The following is a 24,689-nucleotide window of genomic DNA, read 5'->3' on the forward strand; positions in this document are numbered from 1 at the left end:
AAATATCTCGAAGCCCTGTCAAATAAATATGGAAAACAAAGCGGGCCCTCCCACAGAACCCTGGGGGACGCCGCAGACCAGTGACCTACATAAAGGGGTAACACCATTTAGGAGGGCTGAATGTGAATGGAATGAGTGATAAGATTTTAGCCATTGTAGGGCCTTATTGTTTTATCCGAGTTTGTTATACATAATTTATTTAGTTTACCATTATGAGTATGTGTCTATGTACATGTATAGATCAAACAAAAAAAGTTCACACAGCCAGGGAACAATAAAATTCATTCATTCTCTTTCAATCATTTCATATTTACAATGATAGAACAATATCTATATTTTACCACAAATCAATTTGCAAAGTAACATAACAGCAAACAAGGTTTACATACCATGCATACAGGATATACAAAGTGAAAGTAACTTTGAGGTCGTATCTGCAGAATTGATGTTTTAAAAGTTTGTTTTATTCATTTTTAATGTTTTCCTTCATATTTTTCGGGCCATCAAACTTTAATATCGGGCCACCAAAAATATTATATGAAAGTTATGGTGGCCCGGACGGACCGGAAAAAAAATTAAAATGTGGAGCCTTGGTTATATAGGATTCTCAGACTATAACAGAAGTATACAAACTTCAAAAAATATTGTACATTGTCATATTTTTTTAAACAAATGTTTTTCATCAATGAATTATTATATTTTGCAAGCAATATAACAAAATAAAATCATAATAAACATGTGTTTTGAACTTCCATTCAGAACTGAAAAAAAATAAGTTCATAGAAACTTAATATGTTCATACTTCATTGACATACGTTCTTTTTTCACAATACAGAAATGTTTTTAGATTTTTTTATTATATTAATAATTTGCATGCAATATAACAATCAAAATAAACGAATCATAGAAGGAATGATTTTGAGAGCTATGCAATACAGAATTAAAAAAGAATAAGTACATAGAAACTCAAAATTTTCATGAATTGTACATTGATATGGTTCCACATAAATACATGATTGTTTTTTGTATGCAATATAACAATAAAAAAAGGTCATACAAATTAAGATGTGGTTTGAAAATTATTTAAGATTTACATTCTGAATAGTATACATCTTTAACTCTTCGCTTATTCTTGAAATAAAAAGTATATAAAAATCTAAATGAAGATAATATATACATAAAAAAACACAACTTAACAAAGCAAAACTAAAAACAAAACAAAACAAAAACATTATAATAAATAAAAATGAAAGGTGATTTCTGATTCTGGTATTGCGCCCTCTGACGGTCATCAAAGTACGAAGCAATCGAGAAGCTCGCGATCGATAAAGCGCATGCATATACGGCCGGTATACAGTGCCAGTCTAGATATCGTGACAGCTAGCAGTAGCAGATCGCCGCCATGGCGAATTTAACGCATATTTCCTACTTTATTGTAGGATTATTTCTGGTATATATGTCATTTCGAGAAATATCACAATCAGAAGCATCGGTCGAACCCAAAGTTAAGTCCAAGTTATCTCAATTTGCAGCGCCAACCCTCACGGTAATGTATTGGTGAGTAAATTTTATTTCATTTGCCCCCGGCTTTACCTGCAAGTCTAGTCATCACATGACATGTTTTTCAATAGATGGGCATTCGCATAATATTGTTGTTAGGGAGGCCGGGGGCCCGTTTCTCATCACCTGGACAAGTTAGTCATATCTTTATCCACCAACCACGAAGTTAGTTCCAATCTTACTAAACCCGTTTCACGAAGGGCTTCCTAACTAGAATCCCTTGATATCGATACTACTTAGTACTAGTTAGTATCGCCTATCGGTAGAAAGAGCAGACGAGACTTAGCCTTGGCCCTTACTTAGTCACAAAATAGCATAATTTTTGAAAAACAAAAATATAATAAAACTACAATTATCGTGATTAATTTGGAAATAGGCCCTACATCTAATCAAGATAATAACAGAGGCAAAATATGTACCATGCATACTTAAACCTAGACAGCTGGCAGCCGTCTGTTTCGAGGAGTTTTTTAACATTTTTAATTTTTTTTAATTTCTCCTCGTACACAGACGGCTCGCTATCGTGCAGCCACCATTAGGGGACTTGCAATGCAAAATCCCCCCGTCGGGGCTCTTCAATTTTTGTCTTTAATGAATAAACTTTTTGAAAATTAACACGACCAAAATGCAAATTAATATTCCCTCTTGGCATTAATTGCCAAAAAACAGAGAAAAATCAAGTTAAAAGGAACAAAAACAGTGACTTACCTCGGCTGTCGCGCAAATTCACTTCCCGTTTTATCCGCTCTTAAGTACATAAACATATGGCCATTGAGTCCCCTGTACAGATCGCGCTAGAACTTCGGTCTCTGTATTTGGTGAGTGAAGCCAACGGAGTTCAGCTGAACAACCAACATAACAGAGACTGAAGCTTTTGGTCTAACTTAAACCATGAAGACTGGAGCATTCAATTGCTGAGAAAATTAAATTATGAATAGGCCTAGGGGCTTAGCCTTAGGGCATTCATTTCATGACTAAAATAAAAAATCACATGTGGACATTGAGATGGGTATCCCCGGGATGGTAAATTTTGATAGTTTACAAAAGTAAACCACAATTGTTTTCTTTGTAAAAAAGAAAGATAATTATACATTTATTTATGGTTCCAAACATCATCAAAATAAAGTTTAACATAAATTTTAAAAATGTTTACATACCGAAACACACGATTTGACAAATTCTTTGCATAAACAGGGCTCCACACTAACCCTTTTTTTCTACTGGTCCAACCTATTCATGTCGGACCAGTAGATACCCAGTTTTTCCATTTTTTACTGGTCCGAACCTAAAATCTACTGGTCCCCAAAATAAAGAAAACATTAAAAAAAGGCGTGAGTTTATTTTGCTGTCCTTTCTGGTTACCCCCCCCCCCAAAAAAAAAAATGAAGGAATGAAAGACAAAAAGAAAGCAAGACAAAAAGAAACAAAGGAAAAAATAATAACAGAAAGGAAGGAAGAACAAATAAAAGGTAAAGAAAGGATAGATGTGAAGGAAGGAAAAAAGAAAGAAAGAAAGAAAGAAAGAACAAAAGAAAAAAAGTAATGAAAAAAGGAAAGAAGCAATAAAATAAGAAAGAAAGGGTATAAGGAAAGATGGAAAGAAGGAAAAAAGATAGAAAGAAAGAAAGGAAGAAAAAGGGTAAAGAAAGGATAAATGTGAAGGAAGGAAAAAAAGAAAGAACTGAAGAGGGAAAGGAAGGAAGGAAAGAAAGAACAAAAGAAAAAGAAGAAATAAAGGAATGAAGGAAAAAAAGAAAGAAGGAAAGAAATGAAGCAAGCAATATAGAAAGAAAGAACAAAAGACAGAAAGAAGGAAAGAAGCAATAAAAAAAGAAAGAAAGGGTAAAAGGAGAGATGGAAAGAAGGAAAAAAGAAAGAAAGTATTGAAAGAAGGAAGAAATAAAGAAAGGTAAAATGATAGATAGAAGGAAAGAAGGAAGGAAGCAAGCAAGCAATAGAAAAAAGAAAGAAAATGTAAAATAGATGAAAGTAAGAAAAAAAAGAAAGACCGAAAGACAAAGAAAGGAAGGAATGAGGGAAAAAAGAACGAAAGAAGAAAGGAAAGGAAGCAAGCAGTAAAAAAAAAAAAAAAAAAGGTAAAAGGATAGATGGAATGAAGGGAAAAAAGAAAGAACAGAAAGGAAGGAATGAATGAAAGAAAGAGAGAAAGGGCTGAAAGAAGGAAGAAATAAAAAACAAGAAATGGTAAAGAAAGGATGGATGGAATGAAGAAAGAAACAAAGAATGAAGGAAAGAAAGAAAGGGTAAAAAGAAGGAAAGGAAGAAAGAAAGAAGAGATAAATATAGGATGGATGGACTCAAGAATAAAAGAAAGAAAGAAATCAAAAAAGAAAGAGAAAAAGAAATAGAGAAAAATTTTAAAAGGACAGAAAGAATGAAAGAACGAAAGACAAAGAATAATTAAAAAAGAAAGACAGTAACAAAAAAAATTAAAGAAGAGAGGGAAGAAACAAAGAAAGATTGAAAAGAAAGAAGAAAGAAAGATAGAAAGAAAACAGAGGAAGAAAGCTAAAACTATCATAAATAAATTATCAGTTTCTTTTTGGCTCAATTAAGATATAGCTACGAAAGAAACCAAGTGTATCAACACACACACAAATGCATATGTGGGGCTATCATGTATTCAGACGATATCACTCGAAACCCGATCTCTTTGAACTAAAACAGAAGTGAAAATTTCTCCTTTTACTGCTTACAAATGACAGTTACCCCAATTTTTTGGAAATATGGACATTATAAGAGCTTTTCATTAGTGTGAAATGTGAATTTTGACCGTTCTGTGAGAGATTTCTGCCAGAGGTTTGCCAAGCTTCGCCAAGCTTCGTTCGTGCAGCCAGTAGAAAATTCACCATGTGGGCTGTGTGGCTGGCTAGCCATATGTACACTGTATGTTACCCTAGTAAAAATTGCATGCGATTCATTCTGTGTGTATTCTGTGTGTGAATGACCAAATTCAACGGGAGGAAAATGGTTTGCAATTTGAGTCATGGAATATTTTTTATGTTTATGTTGGACTAGTGAATTTGACCATTTCTGGAAAAGTTACTGGCCCAACAATGGTTTTTATTACTGTTTATGTCGGACCCATAAATCTTGCTATTTTTGGAAAAATTACCGGCCCGACAATGATATTTTCTTACTGGTCTTGTCGGACCAGTAAATCTTGCTATTTCTGAAAATCTACCGGCCCGACAGTGATTTTTACCGGTCTGGGACCGTCGGACCGGCGCTAGTGTCAAGCCCTGGCATAAATTAGAGATAAAATTTATCAAAAATTTCGATAAGTGTCTGAAAACAACGAATACGAGTCCAATTATGGATGACCTGACGTGGTAGAATCTTTATCGATTCAATTATTTTACTATTTCAAAATGAATGGTTTTGTTGCGTTTTACCAACAGTTTTTATAGTTTCTGTGCATTACAATTATTATTGAATGGTCTATCATACTTGTTTTGCAATGTAATTTCAACTTCTATGAATGATTACGTAAGATTATAATTTTCAAATTTCGAGGCACTTTTGCATGTCATAGTCTACCCACGTGATGCCACTACGTCATTAAGAAAGAAGTTATGACTGGTTCGGAGGTGTCATAAATATTGAGTGAGGTTGTTGTACCCGATCTTGGTAAAGAGGGCTTCGTGAAACGAAACGATAGCTCACTATCTTCGATTTAGTCAAGAAGTTAGACTTATGACGGAGTTGAGAAACGGGCCCCGGAGGTTTTGTATGGCATCATAATGCATGTACTATTACTTGTAATGGATTGTATTACTTTTTATGAGTTTGTTGATATCCACAATCAGTAGAGGCGCACAGCGAATACTTTATAGACTTTAATACCGTATCTAGGCCTACTGGAAAAATGCAGTTTCTGCAGACAAGTTTCCAATTCCAGGTCATTTTTTAGCAAAAGACTGTCTCTGTCTGAAATTGGATACCCAAATTCTTTATGATGGTGGTCCCCAAGACAAGCCTGCGCACCTAACGATTTGAGTTAAGATTTAACATGAATTTCTTTTTATTTTACCAAATCTTTATGTTCATAATGTTCCTTATATTATCATGAGTAAGTGTACCAAATATCTCATAAAAATTTGAAAGAAATATATAGGATTTTCTTGGAAAAAACCTTGGGCAGTCATTTTCAGATTGAAAAAAAAAGGTACCCCATGTCTGCACACCCATTCACTTTGTACACGATTTGGATATTTTGATGAGAAAGGCTGCATTTTTAGGCCGTCACATGAAATGCCCAATATTCATTATTATTCCACCATTTTGAGTTGGATTTTTGAATGCATATCTGTCTATATGTTGCATGTGTAAAGTTTGTGTTCGTTGCGTATCTTCTTTTAATAGAATCGCGCAGATACGGGTGTGCGCAGACAAGGGGGACTGCGCAGACTTGGGGGAACTTGCCATACTTGAAATATAAAGTCTCTGATATTGGACTTTGGCTTATTTTTTAAGGTGCGTTACGGAAGTTAAAGCTGCAGCTGTTTAGTCATACATTTCATTTTTGTCTCGCCTGCATAGCAGAGCGAGACTATAGGCGCCGCTTTTCCGACGGCGACGGCGGTGGCGGTGGCGTCAACATCAAATCTTAACCTAAGGTTGAGTTTTTGAAATGACATCATAACTTAGAAAGTATATGGACCTAGTTCATGAAACTTGGACATAAGGTTAATCAAGTATTACTGAACATCCGCCTGAGTTTCATGTCACATGACCAAGGTCAAAGGTCATTTAGGGTCAATGAACTTAGACCATGTTGGGAAAATTATTTTCAAAATCTTAACCGAAGGTTAAGTTTTTGAAATGACATCATAACTTAGAAAGTATATGGACCTAGTTCATGAAACTTGGGCATAAAGTAAATCAAGTATTAGTGAAAATCCTGCTCGAGTTTCAGGTCACGTGACCAAGGTCAAAGGTCATTTAGGGTCAATGAACTTTGGTCAAGTTGGGGGTATTTGTTGAATTACTATCATAACTTTGAAAATTTATGGATCTAGTCCATGAAACTTTGACATAAGGTTAATCAAGTATTAGTGAACATCCTGCCTGAGTTTCAGGTCACATGACCAAGGTCAAAGGTCATTTAGGGTTAATGAACTTTGGTCAAGTTGGGGGTATTTGTTGAATTACTATCATAACTTTGAAAATTTATGGATCTAGTTCATAAAACTTGGACATAAGAGTAATCAAGTATCACTGAACATCCTGTGTACATTTCAGGTCACATGACCAAGGTCAAAGGGCAATAAACTTTGGCCATAACGGGGGTATTTTTTAAAATGTCATCATAACTTAGAAAATTTATGGATCTAGTCCATGAAACTTTGACATAAGGTTAATCAAGTATTAGTGAACATCCTGCCTGAGTTTCAGGTCACATGACCAAGGTCAAAGGTCATTTAGGGTCAATGAACTTTGGCCAAGTTGGGGGTATTTGTTGAATTACCATCAAAACTTTGAAAATTAATGGATTTAGTTCATGAAACTTGGACATTCGATTAATCAAGTACCACTGAATATCCTGTGCGAGTTTCAGGTCACATGACCATGGTCAATGGTCATTTAAGGTCAATGAACTTTGGCCGTGTTGGGGGTATATGTTAAATTACCATCCTAACTCTGAAAGTTTATGGATCTAGTTCATAAAACTTGGACATAAGAGTAATCAAGTATCACTGAACATCCTGTACGAGTTTCAGGTCACATGACCATGGTCAAAGGTCATTTAGGGTCAATGAACTTTGGCCAAGTTGGGGGTATTTGTTGAATTACCATCCTAACTCTGAAAGTTTATGGATCTAGTTCATAAAACTTGGGATATAAGAGTACCGGTAATCAAGCATCACTGAACATCCCCTGTGAGTTTCAGGTCACAAAACCAAGTCAAAGGTCAGTTAAGGTCAATAAACTTAGGCCATGTTGGGGTAATTGTTGAAGTGCCATCATAACTTTGAAAGTTTATGGATAGAGTGAATGAAATGTGGACATGGGTGTAGTTGACAGTCTTAAGTCTCCGTTCAAATGTCATTTATGGTCAATGAACGTGGTATTATGTCATTATATGAATGATGTTTTTGTTAATGATTATTTTATAGTAGTTTTCAAAGTTAGCACTGCTGCTATATTAAATTGCGTAATGCAGGCGAGACTGCCAGAGGCGTTCCACTTGTTTTAGAATAGTCCTTCATTTCCGTGTAATACAGGAAACACATATGGTAATTCCCTGTCAATTATTTATTAATGAATATCACTCTACTTGCAGACACATTATCATATAATATCAGTCAGTTTGAAAGGGAGAAAAAACCTGTGGCAGTATTTGTTACAGAGTTTAAAATGAATTGGGGACAAAGAAAAGTGAAAATAATCATCAAATACTACTGTAGGATAAGCGCAATATGTCAGACGGTTACACCAAGCTACCCTCACCAGACATTAATGTAAGTAAGGAATACAGACTACTCATAAAACAGAATGATAGTAAAATCTAAAACTGGCCAGAGACAGTGTCGATTCTAACAAAAGGCAAAAATAAAAGGCTTTTGTAATAAAATTAGAGCTTTACAAGTCAGTCACTGGTAGCAGATGCATTGTCTTGATAATATTTTGGTAGAAAATGTTCAGGGGTATGAAGCTGCAGCCTTTAGATAGTCGAGACGCGTTTTTTGTGAATTGTAACGTTTCTTTGAGAATGACCCAAATGCTTGATTTTTTTTAAACTGTCAGTTTTCATTGAAACTATTCATCATATAACTTGGTTCTTTAAGTAAATTGAATTCCTTCAATTATTTTTTTTGGTGCGCTAGTGCCCTTTGGTAAGGCATTTAAATCTTATTACCTGGTCCCTTTGAGAGGACCTTAAGCCATCTGCTTGATTACAAGCATTCAAGTTTTCTTAGCAATCGGGTAAAAAAAAAAATCGCCACTAAAGTTCAGGATTTTGTTTTAAAGCAAAACAGGTTTGTAATATTAACCAATTGATTCTTAAATATATTTTAAAAAATAGGCCTATAAATAATGGAACTAAAAAAAACTTTTGTCATCGTGCAGCATTTCCTGAGGTTACCGGCAGGTGTTTGAGGAGTACGCTTCCCGTCTTCATCAGCGTTACCCCGACCTCCGCATCGAAGGAAACAACTTCCCCGCCCACCCGATCCGTCGTTATCTCGCATCATTCCTCGCCATGGCTAAGCTGGTCTTGATCGGTATGGTTGCCTGTGGTTACGACCCATTCCCAATGTTTAATATGGAAACCCACCCTGCATGGTCTTGGGCTATTCAAAACAAAGTAAGTACACATAGATCCACATAGACCCTTTTCTCATGAAAGTCCTAAAACTAGTTATACTGGAAACCAGTTTAGTGGTGTATGGAGAATGCTCAAAGTGGTCTTGGAAGCAATTAAAAGTGATCTTCCAAACCACGGTTTGGAAAACCACCTCGCCATTAAACCTCGTTAACCTGGTTTAACTTTAAGCGTAGGAAGGACGCGGCCCTTCTTCAGGAAGCGATAGTCTACTCGGAAATGGGGGTTTCCGTGCACCATCATGATATATTGTTTTAACCAACTTTTTTGTATTGCCTGAAGTGTGTAGTTCATGATTCTTGATGTCCCCTTTGCCAAATCGTGTCCCATGGGGTTCAAAATTGGTAATTTTGGCGGCAATCTCTGATTTTTCATGAAAATCAATTACCGGTATTTTCATATTTTGTCCACAGACAATGGGAAAATTAAGACATTAATACTGTAATGAAGCATATCAATATATCCTCTTTCGTATATTATGTAAGTTATTAATTTACTTGTATTATTGTTTGTTCACAGATCTATGCATGTATGATGTTGTTCTTTATAAGTAATGCCATTGAAGGACAACTGCTTTCCACTGGAGCCTTTGAAGTTACATTTAATGGTAAGAAACCCTCATGTTATCAAACTTCCTGGGAGGTATTCTGATAATTAAAGGGGAAGTTCACCCTTGATAAAAAGTTTATTGTAAAAATAGCAGAAAAAAATGGTAGAAAATATTGCCGAATGTTTGAGAAAAATCCACCAAAGAATAAAAAAGTGATTAGAATTTTGATTATTTGATTTGTGACATCATACATGTACATGTATGCGAGCAGCTTTTCTACATATCGTTTGGTAAAAAATCAATTAAGGACGTTCCACAGTTATGTTTGTGCGCATCATGATCTGCGCATATTTTACACTCTGCGCGCTGACGTCACAATGGATGAACTTGTGATTTAATCAGCTGTAGGTAATGTGAGCTGATTTTTCTCCTTATCTACATTAACTGCAGATCTGATGTGTTATGTTATGAAGCTAATGAACTGGAATTATTCCATGGACCATTTTTTTTAATTCCTCTACAATTTCAAAATAGTTTCTCTGTAGTGCTGCAAAGTATGATGAATATGACCCCGAGGTCACAAGTCCTTCTCCGATGTGCTCATTATTGAACCTCATACATTATTGTGTCTATCCTCTCCTCTATTTTCTCCTCTCCTGTCCGCTTATCCGCCTTCCTACCGGTTATTTGTTTACGGCATCAATCACATTTTTCGTGCATTATATTCTTTCCAGGTTATTTTATATACTTTTTCTCCTTTTATACACATCATTGAATCCAGTTTGCTTGAGTCCACGACGGCATGTGTTCTATCTACATACAACAACACCCATCCATCTTCTCAGGGCATTCTCCCCTTTTTTTTCCTTTTTTTTCCTTTTTTTTTTTATTGGGGGGGGGTGTGGTGGGGAAGGGTGGATATTTTTAGGACGGGTTGTTTTGTCCTTTATCTAACTGTATATTTTTGATAACTTTGTATTTATTTTGTGAGTATTTCCCTCTCAGTTATTGATTTTTTTCTCATTTGATTATCTGTATTTATACCTTGCTATTTTGTTATTTGTTGTGTTATCTATTTTTTGAGGGGCCCACATTGTACAAGCATTGCTTTTTAGTGGGTCCCTCCATTTCCATCTTAATTTAATTTCTATTGAAAAATAGTATACTTATTTAAAACCTACAATGTGTTGCCCAAATTGTCTAATGGGGTGTTGCAAGAAAGTTACGTTGCAATTGATTGCTAATCGACTGCAACTTTGCAGCCGATTCCGATCGACTGCAACTAGCAATCAATCGCCAATTTGCGTTGCAAGAAAAAGGCTTGCGATTGAACGCAAGTTGCAGCTGATCTGCAGACGATTTGCAGATGTAAACAGGGTCTGCAGCACAAGACTAGCCGAAAAAGCAAAATAATGGCTTGCAATAATCCTGTTTGTGGAAGAGAGTAAGTAGAAAATATTCATTTTTCAGACAATTCTTTCTCCATTATGTATGTTTTTAGAGAATTTATATATTTTAGATCTATGCCAGGGAAAAAAATTATTTTTTAAAAAGTGAAAATTTATCTTTATCGCCGGTCGAAATTTCACCTTCAACAAATTTTCTACCGTACAATTTCAATCCCAGTCCCACACTTGACTTTTTGTGTCGGTAATGCACGGTTGTAATTGTATCAACAACACGGCAGGTCATTGCCGGTGCGGTGCAGTGCTGTTAAAAATCACCCAGAAGCAAGTAAATGTGTAGGCTCTAATTATGTATGAAACATCGAAAATGACCTTTAAAGATTATTTTTGTTCCTATTTGAAATGATTTTTTTAAGTTATATCGGTTTCAACGGCGAATAGCCATCCAGTAAATAGAAATTAAAATTTAAAGATTTCCATTAGGCATTACATTTACAGTCTAGACATTTCCAAAAAAAAAAGATTCCTCTCCATTTGTCTCTCTTTTTTTAAGAGTCTGTCTAACGTTACCTCGAGCGAAGTCCGTGCAGGCCCTACTCCACTTCATTACCGCTAGACTACGCTCCACCTACCCGAACTTCGAGACTGAACTCTATCTGATATTCTGAGTGACAAAGATGGGATTTTATGGGGGGAAAATATAAAATTCATGCAACATCACAATTAAAACTAATATTCTTACTTTACACCAAGTTCCACTTTTCCATGCTTCTATCAGTCTCAAAATTGGTGATTTAGAGCCAACATGAAGTTCCTCACACAAATAAATATCGCCGTATCGCGCGTGCATGCAATGTTTTGAAATCGGCAGCGAATTATTTATACGTGTGAGAAACTTCATGTTGGCTCTAAATCACCCATTTTTAGACTGATAGAAGCATGGAAAAGAAGTGAAACTTGGTGTAAAGTAAGAATATTAAATTTTATTGTTTTTAAAGATCGTGATGTTGCATGAATTTTATATTCCCCCCCCCCCCATAAAATCCCACCTTTGTCACTCGGAATATCAGATAGAGTTCACGGTCTCGAAGTTCGGGTAGGTGGAGCATAGTGTAGCGGTAGTGAAGTGGAGTGGAGCCTGCACGAACTTTGCTCGAGGTAGTCTACCGTTAACCTCCCTTTTTATGACTTTCCTTGGCCTGGCCTGGGATAAAGTGAAAATTTTGCTGTTTCGACTTTTGTCTTTGGAGGATTAAAAAAAAAATTATCTATTATTATTTTTTTTTATTTGGGGGGGGGGGGGTTCTCCAGACTCCGTAATCCGTATATCTCGCCAGACAAGAAAAAAAACAAAGGTAAAGGGGGTCTACATGTATTTGGCTACTTTTCAGAATCTATTGGCCACATCTGCCACATTCTTGGGGAAGTTTTAACATTGAATAGGATGTTGCCCGCCAAGGGCTCTTTTTTAAATTTCTTACGGGCAGATTGCACAAGAGGTTCTTTGCAAGGACAGTCTATTTGTGTCGTTGATTTGTAATGATGTGCCGTATGAGTCACATTTTTAATATCCATCTCATATAAATATAAAAAGATATACATGTAAATACATTTATTTTTTAGATTCAATATGTAGATCTACTATGCCGGGGGGGAGGTACTTAGATTTGGTTTGGACAAAGGTGTGCGGCTGTAAGTTCGAAACCCGTATCCATATTTACAGGTCATTTTGGCTAAAAAGGTACCCATTATTAGGGATTCATTACAAGGGCGGATCCAGGATTTTCAAAAGGGGGGGGGGCACATTTTCGCCTGGAAAAACTTGACAAGCAAAAAAAAAAAAAAAAGGTTATCGCCCAAAATGTAAGGTCATTTTGTATTTGCACCTAAGACATTGGAGTAGAATATGGACCCATGTTTAAGGACATTATCTAAAAATTGGGCCATGCTTAGGGATTTTCCAGCATAAAACCATACGCCATGTTTAGGGATTTCTTCAAAAAAAAGGCGACCCATTCCTGCGGCATATCCCCATATGCCTTATCTCGTGAGTACCCCCCCCCCCCCCCCCGGGCTACTATGTAGCTGACTCTTGATTTTTATGCAAGCACATGAGGTGCTATATAGATGACAGATTTTTTTTTCACTTTAAATTGTTTAATGGATGATTACAATGCTTTTGTATGTGCTTTCAGTTAAAGGGTGTCTCATATGGTGCATCATTATTAATATTGAATGCATAATCATGATATTTTTTTTACATCCTTTTACATCAAACACAATACTCGGGGGGGGGGGGCATATGGCATATGGTCCCCCTTGACATTTTTCAGAATAAATCTGCCACTCAAAATTTTATTACCGCATCGCTGACTCACGTTTTACTTTCAAGTCTCACACAACTTTTGATACTAAATTTGCCATTCCCAGGTACAGGGTCAGGAAATTTTGCAACATTATGTTTGTTTAAGTACATGTCAGACAAAAACATGATTACATGTAAAAAGTCAATATTCATAACTGGGTAATTTTTTTTTATTGACAATAGTAATTGAATGTCACTGATGAACTTTGTCTTGAAAATAACAATTAAAAAAAAAATTTGAAGTTAAGAAAAAATATTAAAACAAAAACATGAATTGAAAGGAATTTATTTTGATACCAGATTTTTTAAAGTAAAGTTGTTAGGATTGCTCTAGAAAGGAATATGTGCACCAAAGTTTGGCATTCTATTACAAGCTTTTTTTAGTAAATTAAAGCAAAAGGTATGATTTCATAATTTTTTTTATTGCGCCGCCCATGGCTGAGGAACCATAGTGCCCCTCCCCAGGCCAGAAGTGACTTTAATCAAAACACCCTTGGACTACTATAATGATTAACACACTGGCAACTGAGCTTAACTTGTATATTAATTTCATGAATATTTTTTATCTCTTTGCTTTTTGCTTTTAATTGCTTACTACAGTTATGACAAAGAAGTCTGGAACCTCAGAACCACCATAACTGTGTCTGCTACAATGTGTGTTCTTGCAACCAGCTGATTGATTCATTTTATCAACTCTTGAATGGTAGGTTACATGTAAACTGTATTATTATTAATAATTCACCATGATCGTAATGAGGATGGGGGTGAAATCTGTACACATTGACCCAAGGATAATGCAAAATGAAAAAGGCTAACACAAATCTCTATCTTGACTGGACTTCTCAGCAATGAAGACATCCCATTGATGGGGGGGGGGGGAGGCGAGGGGGTGGTTGTGCTCATCCAAGGTGTACTGTATGAAAGTGTGTATTTTGCTTTCATTGATTTAATTTATTGCATATTTTAATTTCCATGATTCTTTTATTTGGGGAAAAACAATCAGTTCACACTTTTTTAGATTACATCATGGCAAATTGCCAATTACTATGGTCTCAGGAGTAAGCCACTATCCCTCTATCATATCATCATTTGGGTGCAAACAACGCCCTTACCAGCAGACATAGGGGCATTTCTGCACCGATGGGTGCACAAAAATGTTTTGCTAAGGGCGTTCACATTTTGTCCTTTCAGTGCAACTGAAAGGACAAAATTTGAACTAACCCAAGCTATGTATAGTTATTGGCTTGCATTATTTCCCATATTATTATTTTTTATGAACAGGTTGATTATCAGAACTGAATTCAGAGCTGCTCCTGTCTGTAGTAACATCATTATAAGAGTGGACTTCAGAATGAGGGCGTTGCTTGTTTAAAAACTTCACTCCATGGAGCTCTCCAAATTCATCTCAAATTAGACTGCTTCTGGAAACCAGATTTGTTCCTTCAAGCAGAGACGCTTGTGGCTTTCCTGGCTGGACTTCTATTGATTCTTCATGCCAACCTTAAGGACTGTGGTCTTCTGCATGATACACATCAATTCCAAACAAGACATTCTGTGGTGAAACACTTGATGTAGATGATCTGAAATTTTATTTCATATAACTGAATCTCAGAAGTAATTCCTCGGGAGCAAGAAACATTGAAAAATGAAAATAAAAGGTCCATCAATAATGAATGTCTTGAGCAGTGTTTTTTTTTTTGCACAGATCAATGGATCTTTTCAAGTCCAAGCAGGGATGTAGTCAATGCTGACCTCGAGACAACAATTTGCTGGCCTTGGTCCGAGTCACTGTACAGAATCTATGGGAAGTTCTCTCAAGCTGCCTCATGACTCGGAAGAATCAGCCTCGACCTCATCCCTGTATGCAAGTGTGATATATATCTACCATGCAATCTCATGATTAAAGAGAGAGAAACAAGAGAGCTTCAGATTTTGAAGTGTAGCAATCTCCTGAAATGTATGTTTTATTTGAAAATCAAACTAAAATAACTTAATTGGGCATGTTATTCATTATGATATTTATGAATGAAAGCATTGAAGCAATTTGGTGTTCTTGCAAAACAAATTCTGAGTTGTATTTACTGCAAACCCTCAGAAATATTGATAAGCATTTGCCAGTGCATGAAGTGTTTTAATGAAGAGTGGCTTTTTTGTGCCTATGGAGAGTTATTATTTCTTCAATATTTTTTCATACAAATTATTTCAGAAATCACAATTTGAATATTCCATGACCTCTGATAACAAGAGCAGAATATTTTTGGTGATTGACACACTTTAAAATGATATTAGGAGAGAATGTAGTGAAATTGTGTGAAAATAATGGCATAATTGCTGAAGAGGCCTATAAGATTGAAAATAACATTATTTCAAGTTTTTCTTGAAAAAAACCCATGGAAAATTGAAAATGGCATAATTTACACAAGATTTCAAAACAAAATACAAAAAAAAAAAATTTGCAGAATTTTTAGTACACAAGCCTATGGACAATCAATTGAACGTAAATCGAGCGCAAATTTTGCGCGTCCTCCAAAATCTCACATAAGTTACGTTCGATTTGCAATCAATTGCAAAGCTTGCGCTTGATCTACGTTCAATTGATCAAACGCAACTTCTTCTTGCAACAGGATTGAACGTAACTTGCGTTCAATTGCAGATTTGCGTTTAATCGGAGGACTTACGCTCAATTTTGGGAGTTGCGTTTGATTTGCGTTCAATCGCAAGTTTCTTGCAACACCCCATAAGTGTTTTTTTTTTGTTGTTTTTTTTTCACAACATATGTATCATTATTTTCTTTTTTGCAACGTATACAAATATTTATGTTTATATATGGTATACAATTCATGTATGTACAATTGATGGAAGTGAAATAAATAAATTTGAATTTGAATTTGAATTTGAGTATGAATAAATGGAAAAGTGGTTCGGAATTTTTCCTCACATAGATACTGCTTTTGGCGCGTTTTCGGGTGTTTTAAGAAGCAAATTTGCTCTAATAAGAGTGCTGATAGTTTGAAAACAAGCACATGAACCCATATTTTTTAATGTTTGCACCTCTTAGGTATACCTTCATGTACAACTTTGCAAAGTTTGGTGAAAATGACATGGGTTTTTAATAAAGTGCAGCATTTCTTATACTTCTCAAGTTTGTTATTGAAATTTGACATTTTTGAGGTTGAGTATCTTTCCCGCAATTTCTAAGAACTGAGAGTGTTGTTAGACTTAAATGAGCAAACAATTGACAGCAATCGATAGATTATCCATCTTACGGATACAATTATTAATCATATTGCAAAATTTGATGAAATTTTCATGGATTTTGACTGATTAATAGGGCTTTAATCTAAATGTTGTGATCTCGTGAGGTCTAAATTCTTTTGGATGCGCAATTCTTAAGAACATCATCCATTTTGGGTTAACTTTTAAGCTCTATAGCAAAAAATCAAGCACATGGACCCATGTTAATTTTTGCATATTTGGAATATTCAGGTGCTAAAGTATCTAAGTGCAAAGTATGATGAAAACGACATGGATTTTCAATGTTTGGGAGAAAGACTACGGAACCACTCGCATTTTAGACGGTATTAACAGACTTTTGCTTGTTTTCGGTGCATTTTGGACTGTTTCAAGCCAACGCGCAATACTTTGGACACTGATAATTTGAAAACGAGCACATGGACCCCAAATTTGTAATGTCTTAACTTCTTTAGAATATATTTCTCTACAAATCTAGAGAGTATGATGAAAATGACATGGATTTTGAATGTTTGGGAGCAGGACTAAGGAACCATTCGTATTTTAGACATTTTGGACGGTATTAGACTTTTGCCCGTTTTAGGCGCATTATAGACTGTTTTAAGCCAACTCGCAACACTTTGGACACTGATAATTTGAAAACGAGCACATGGACCCCATAATTTAAACATCTTAACTTCTTCAGAATATATATTCCTTTACAAATCTAGAGAGTATGATGAAAATGACATGGATTTTGAATGTTTGGGAGCAGGACTAATGAACCATTCGTATTTTAGACATTTTGGACGGTAATAGACTTTTGCCCGTTTTAGGCGCATTATAGACTGTTTTAAGCCAACTCGCAACACTTTGGACACTGATAATTTGAAAACGAGCACATGAACCTCATATTTTTAATATTTTAACGTCTTCACAATATATCCCTCTACAAATCTAGAGAGTATGATGAAAATGACATGGATTTTGAATGTTTGGGAGTAGGACTAAGGAACCATTCGTATTTTAGACATTTTGGACGGTAATAGACTTTTGCCCGTTTTAGGCGCATTATAGACTGTTTTAAGCCAACTCGCAACACTTTGGACACTGATAATTTGAAAACGAGCACATGGACCTCATATTTTTAATATTTTAACGTCTTCACAATATATCCCTCTACAAATCTAGAGAGTATGATGAAAATGACATGGATTTTGAATGTTTGGGAGTAGGACTAAGGAACCATTCGTATTTTAGACATTTTGGACGGTATTAGACTTTTGCCCGTTAGGCGCATTATAGACTGTTTAAAGCCAACTCGCGACAGTTTAGACACTGATAGCTTAAAAACGAGCACATGGACCCCATGTTTTTAATATTTTAACGTCATCAGAATATATTCCTCTGTAAATCTAGAGAATATGATGAAATTGACATGGATTTTGAATGTTTGGGAGCAAAACTACGGAACTATTCGCATTTTAGACGGTATTATTAGACTTTTGCACGTTTTCGGCGCATTTTAGGTGGATTTCAATATTTTAAAGCCAACTCGCAGCACTTTGGACACTGATAGTTTAAAAACGAGCACATGGACCCCATATTTTTAATATTTTAATGTCTTTAGAATATATTCCTCTACAAATCTAGAGAGTATGATGAAAATGACATGGATTTTGAATGTTTGGGGGAAAAACTACGGAACCATTCGCATTTTAGACGGCATTATTATACTTTTGCACGTTTTGGGCGCATTTGGGCGATTTTCGTGCCAACTCGCATCACTTTGAACACTCATAGTTAAAAAACGAGCACATGGACCCCATATTTTTAACTTCCCTACACCTTCGATATGCATTCCTCTACAATTTAGCCGAATTTGATGAAAATGACATGGATTTTGAAAAAAGTGCAGCTTACAAAATACTTTTTTAATTTTTGAGTAGATTCACGTCTTTGAAGATTTGTTTTTTCCGAGTTTTTGCACCATTCTTGCCAAATGAGGGCGCTGCTGACTCCAAATAGATATAGTTATACCAATTAAAAGACTTTTTCTTTCTTTTGTATACACTTTGTTATATATCTGGAAAATTTGATGAAGTTTGATGCGGTATCTACTGAGTAAAGATGATTTACACTCATTTGGTGAATTCGTGAGGTCTAAGAGAGGCATAATTCTCTTGATTGCGCAAGATTGCATATCATTCAAATACGGCGACTTTGAAGACCCGTAGAAAAAAAATAAGCACATGAACCTATGTTATTTTTTGCATTTTCATAATGCATAGATACCAAAGTAACTCTCTGCAAAATTTGGTGAAAATGACATGGACTTCATTTTAACTGTGGAACGTCCTTAAATGTCATTCTCTCAGAAAATCGAAAATGGTTTTTACTGTACCTTCTTGTATATCAATAGACAAATCATTCCACAATCATTTCTAAAAAGAAAAAAAAGTCATCATGAACCATTCAAAAATTGAAATATATGCATTTTATATTACATAACATATGGGGCAGCTGCTCGTTAATGATGTCACAAATCCAAAACTGTAAATTCTAATAACTTTCTTAATCTTTAATGGACTTTCCTCAAAACCTTCACCAATATTTGGCATTATTGTATCCCCCGAACAGAGTTTGGAGGATACTATGGATTTGGCCTCCTCGCGCCGCCGCTGCTGTGTCAGCCGCCGCAGCTGCATTTCTTCTCCAATTATCTTCAAATTTGTCATGAAGGTCCATTATGGCAAAGCAAAGCCGCCTATTGACTTTTGAGTGGGTGGAGACATGGTTGCCATGGTAACCATATTTTTGTGGAAAATTTGGGGAAACCTGTAACTTCTGCTTTTTTTTCCAGTTTTTCATAACCGTTGGCGCACAGAAGCAATATTAGAAGGTAAAGCGAAGATGCCTATCATTTTGGTGGGGGTAGGGGGTCTTTATTGCCATGGTAACAATCCAAGTTGAGTGTTACCATTAACTATGACAATCCAATGTATCATTCTTACTTTATTCCAAGGTACATGTATCAAAATTAAATACCATGCTGTTCCCATATATAGAAAGTTTGTCATAGCAGTTGGCACACATAAGCAATATTAGAAGGTAAAGCGAAGATGCCTATTATTTTTGATGGGGGGGGGGGGGGGTCTTAGGGTTAGGTTTACAAAATATATCCAGATTACCATGGACCTATCCACGGAGGATTATTCTATTGTTACTGGGGGGGGGGGGGGGTGCTGAGTATTGTCACAGCACCCACAGTAACAATAGATAATCCTCTGTGGATAGGTCCATGCAGATTACTCTAATCGTATTCCCCAACAGGTGCTACTGAAGAATACTAGGTTCTGCAGGGTCACACTTCAAAATGTGGGCAGGGTCATTGTTGCCATGATAATTGTATTTATTTGTCAAATTTCTGTGCGAGCTCTATATATCACAATGATAGATGATGCGATGGGTTCAGGGGATACATATGCTGGGCCGCGTGACCCGCTGAGCATTTCTAGTTTTTTCTGTTACTTTTACAACAAACTTTTCTTCAAGGTGAACTTCCCCTTTAAACATAGGTTTAATCCTATTCTGAACTAGAATTTTAAACCACACTTCTAATGGAATGCTGTTTTCATAATATTTCTTCCATATTTGTGGCAATTAAAGTACCAATATATGCATTAAAATTCATTATACTTTTAGCTCATCCGGCCCGAAAATGCTTCTACTTCGTCATTTCAAGTCCGATTTTGCTTTATATGATAGCACTAGGTGGGGGATTCAATATTTCCACACAGAATTTTGAAACTCATTAAATATGCTAATTTATGCACATTTTTCAAAATTCACCAAAACTGCTCCTATTTGTTGACCGATCTTGATTTTTTTGTTTCTATCTGGTAGAGCTTCACGAGGTTCACCAAACTTTGCTCAGAATTTTGAAATTTTGACTAGAAAAATTTTAAGCTACTTCATGTGAAATTAATTTATGCGTATTTTTGAGAATTCATATAAAATGCTTCTTCTTTATTTGTTGATCGATTTTGATTTTTGTCTCACCTGCATAGCAGAGTGAGACTATAGGCGCCGCTTTTCCGACGGCGGCGGCGTCAACACCAAATCTTAACCGAAGGTTAAGTTTTTGAAATGACAGCATAACTTAGAAAGTATATGGACCTAGTTCATGAAACTTGGCATAAGGTTAATCAAGTATTACTGAACATCCGCCTGAGTTTCATGTCACATGACCAAGGTCAAAGGTCATTTAGGGTCAATGAACTTAGACCATGTTGGGGGAATCAACATCAAAATCTTAACCTAAGGTTAAGTTTTTGAAATGTCATCATAACTTAGAAAATATATGGACCTAGTTCATGAAACTTAGACATAAGGTTAATCTAGTATCACTGAACATCCTGCATGAGTTTCACGTCACATGACTAAGGTCAAAGGTCATTTAGGGTCAATGAACTTTGGCCAAATGGGGGTATCTGTTGAATTACCATCATAACTTTGAAAGTTTATGGATCTGATTCATGAAACTTGGACATAATAGTAATCAAGTATCACTGAACATCCTGTGCAAGTTTCAGGTCACATGATTAAGGTCAAAGGTCATTTAGGGTCAATGAACTTTGGCCAAAATGGGGGTATTTTTTGAATTACCATCATAACTTTGAAAGTTTATGGATCTGACTCATGAAACTTGGACATAAGAGTAATCAAGTATTACTGAACATCCGCCTGAGTTTCATGTCACATGACCAAGGTCAAAGGTCATTTAGGGTCAATGAACTTAGACCATGTTGGGGGAATCAACATCAAAATCTTAACCTAAGGTTAAGTTTTTGAAATGTCATCATAACTTAGAAAATATATGGACCTAGTTCATGAAACTTAGACATAAGGTTAATCTAGTATCACTGAACATCCTGCATGAGTTTCACGTCACATGACTAAGGTCAAAGGTCATTTAGGGTCAATGAACTTTGGCCAAATGGGGGTATCTGTTGAATTACCATCATAACTTTGAAAGTTTATGGATCTGATTCATGAAACTTGGACATAATAGTAATCAAGTATCACTGAACATCCTGTGCAAGTTTCAGGTCACATGATTAAGGTCAAAGGTCATTTAGGGTCAATGAACTTTGGCCAAAATGGGGGTATTTTTTGAATTACCATCATAACTTTGAAAGTTTATGGATCTGACTCATGAAACTTGGACATAAGAGTAATCAAGTATCACTGAACATCCTGTGTGAGTTTCAGGTCACATGTTCAAGGTCAAAGGTCATGTAAGGTCAATGAACTTTGGCCATGTTGGGGGTATTTTTTGAATTACCATCATAACTCTGTAAGTGTATTGGTCTAGTTCATAAAACGTGGACATAAGAGTAACCAAGTATCACCGAACATCTTGTGCGAGTTATAGTAGTTTTCAAAGTCAGCACTGCTGCTATATTGAATCGCGTGATGCAGGTGAGACCGCCAGAGGCATTCCACTTGTTTTTCTTCCATCTGGTAGAGCTTCATGAGGTTCACCAAACTTTTTCACAGAATTTTGAAATTTTGAGGAAAAAAAAATCATGCTAATTTATGCGAAATTCATAGATCACAGAAAATGCCTCTTTATTTGTTGACCGAATTTCAAAATGGTTCTTCTTGGTCATTTCAAATCCGATTTCAATTCTCTTTGCTTTATATGATAGCACTAGGTGGGGGATTCAAAACTTCTACACATAATTTTGAAACTCATTAAATATGCTAATTTATGCACATTTTTAAAATTTACAAAAACTGCTCGTTCTTTATTTGTTGACTGATCTTGATTTTTTTGCTTCCATCTGGTAGAGCTTCACGAGGTTCACCAAACCTTTGCAGATATTTTGAAATTTTGACTAGAAATAATTTTTATGCTAATTTATGTGAAATTAATTTGAGTATTTTTGAAAATTCACATTAAATGCTTCCTCTTCTTTATTTGTTGATCGATTTTGGGCGGCGGCGGCGTCAACACCAAACCTTAACCTAAGGTTAATTTTTTTTAATGTCATCATAACTTAGAAAATATATGGACCTAGTTCATGAAACTTGAACATAAGGTTAATCAAGTATTACTGAACATACTGCTTGAGTTTCACGTCACATGACCAAGGTCAAAGGTCATTTAGGGTCAATGAACTTTGGCCAAATTGGGGGTATCTGTTGAATTACCATCATAACTTTAAAAGTTGACGGATCTGATTCATGAAACTTGGACATAAGAGTAATCAAGTATCTCTGAAAATCCTGTGAGAATTTCAGGTCACATGACCAACGTCAAGGGTCAATGAACTTTGGCCATTAGGGGGTGGTATCTGTTGAATTACCATCATAGCTTTGAAAGTTTATGGATCTGATTCATGAAACTTGGACATAAGAGTAATCAAGTATCTTTGAAGATCCCTTCCGAGTTTCAGGTCACATGACCAAGGTCAAAGGTCATTTAAGGTCAATGAACTTTGGCCATGTTGGGGGGTATTTGTTGAATTGCCATTATATCTCTGTAAGTGTATTGGCCTAGTACCAAATAGGTTCATTATTGCGACTGAAATAATCGCTAGAGGGTATTCATTTGTCTACCTTAACTTACCTGGCAGTGCACGCCGACCCGATCGTTCCCGGCCCCGAGCGAGGGACCGCTCAGCTAGTCAACCCCCACCCACGGGAAACTAGCGAGCCCGCCAATTTTGTCTTATTTGCATATTGCCGACTCGCGGCGTATTTGAATATACCTCCGGCTTATTTGCATATACGCCCGACCAATCACATAAGGGATCAGTGCCTACCTATTGTTCCCGTTTTCGTGCGTACGGTCCTGGGTGTTGGTATAAATACGCTACGTTGTCAAATAATTTTAGTCACTTGATAAAGAGTTGCAGCAGCACTCGAAAGCTCGTGAACTTGTAAGCTAGTGAACACTTTTTGCGAGAGTGGTCACAAATTTCCTAGAAAGCTAGTGAACACTTTTTGCGAGAGTGATCACGAATTTCCTTGTTGACCATAGTAGCTTGGGAGACAAATGAATACCCTCTACCGATTGTATTGGTCTAGTTCATAAAACGTGGACATAAGAGTAACCAAGTATCACTGAACATCTTGTGCGAGTTTAAGGTCAATGGACTTTGGCCATGTTGGGGGTATTTGTTGAATTACCATCATAACTCTGTTAGTATATTGGTCTAGTTCATAAAACTTGGACATAAGAGTCATCAAATATCACTGAACATCTCATGTGAGTTACAGGTCACATGACCAAAGTCAAAGGTCAATTAAGGTCATTGAACTTTGGCCATTTTAGAGGTAATTATTAGATTGTTGTCATAACTTTCAAAGTTTATAGATATAGTGTATAAAATGTGGATATAGGGGTAATCAAGTATCACTGACATGTTTTAGGTCACATGATCAAGGTCAAATGTCAATGAACGTAGTATTGTATCATATGAATGGTGTTTTTTGTGAATAATTATTTTATTAGTTTTCAAAGTCAACACTGCTGCTATATTGATTCGCGTTATGCAGGTGAGACCGCCAGAGGCATTCCACTTGTTTTTCTTCCATCTGGTGTAACTTCATGAGGTTCAACAAACATCTACACAGAATTTTTAAATTTTGAGTAGAAAATTATTTATGCTAATTTATGCAAAATTTATTCATAAATCACAGAAAATGCCTCTTCTTCTTTGTTGACCGATTTTGATTTTTTTTCATCCATCTGGTGCTACATGTGGGTCACCAAACTTCCACACAGAATTGTGTAATTTTGACTAGAAAATTACGCTAATTTATTCATAAATAAAAAGAAATGCTTGTTCTCTTTTATTTGTTGATCAATCTCAATTCTGTTTGCTTTATATGATAGCTCTAGGTGGGGATAAAAAAAATTCTACACAGAATTTTGAAACTCATGTCTCTTGTAATTTTCCATTTTTTTTTTTTTTTTAATATTAATTACTTTGTTGATACATGTACGGTACATTGTTTATGTTATGTCATTATGTCATAAGATACCTTTTGTTGAACATTACAAGTCTTTTGTTCTTTTTTACGATGTTATCAGTATTGTTGGAACTGGGTTTGTTCAGGGTATTTTTTCCTATGGTTTATGCAGATCCCCATTTCATTTTCATGTTTAATATCGCCCCCCCCAAAAAAAAAAAAAAAAAAATTAATTACTTT

At 35.7% G+C, this 24,689-nt stretch overlaps 1 protein-coding gene across 1 annotated transcript; it reads left to right on the forward strand.

Moving 5' to 3' along the window:
- Window positions 1-1,340: 1,340 nt before the first annotated feature.
- On the forward strand, window positions 1,341-9,577 carry LOC129279629 (thioredoxin reductase-like selenoprotein T). Its single transcript, XM_054915731.2, has 3 exons — window positions 1,341-1,557; window positions 8,656-8,893; window positions 9,431-9,577. Exons 1-3 carry the CDS (start codon window positions 1,403-1,405, stop codon window positions 9,560-9,562), a joined length of 525 nt encoding a protein of 174 aa, XP_054771706.2. The 5' UTR covers window positions 1,341-1,402; the 3' UTR covers window positions 9,563-9,577.
- The last annotated feature ends 15,112 nt before the right edge of the window (window positions 9,578-24,689 follow it).

Source organism: Lytechinus pictus, chromosome 16, assembly GCF_037042905.1.
Source record: "Lytechinus pictus isolate F3 Inbred chromosome 16, Lp3.0, whole genome shotgun sequence".
Lineage (NCBI taxonomy): Eukaryota > Metazoa > Echinodermata > Echinoidea > Temnopleuroida > Toxopneustidae > Lytechinus > Lytechinus pictus.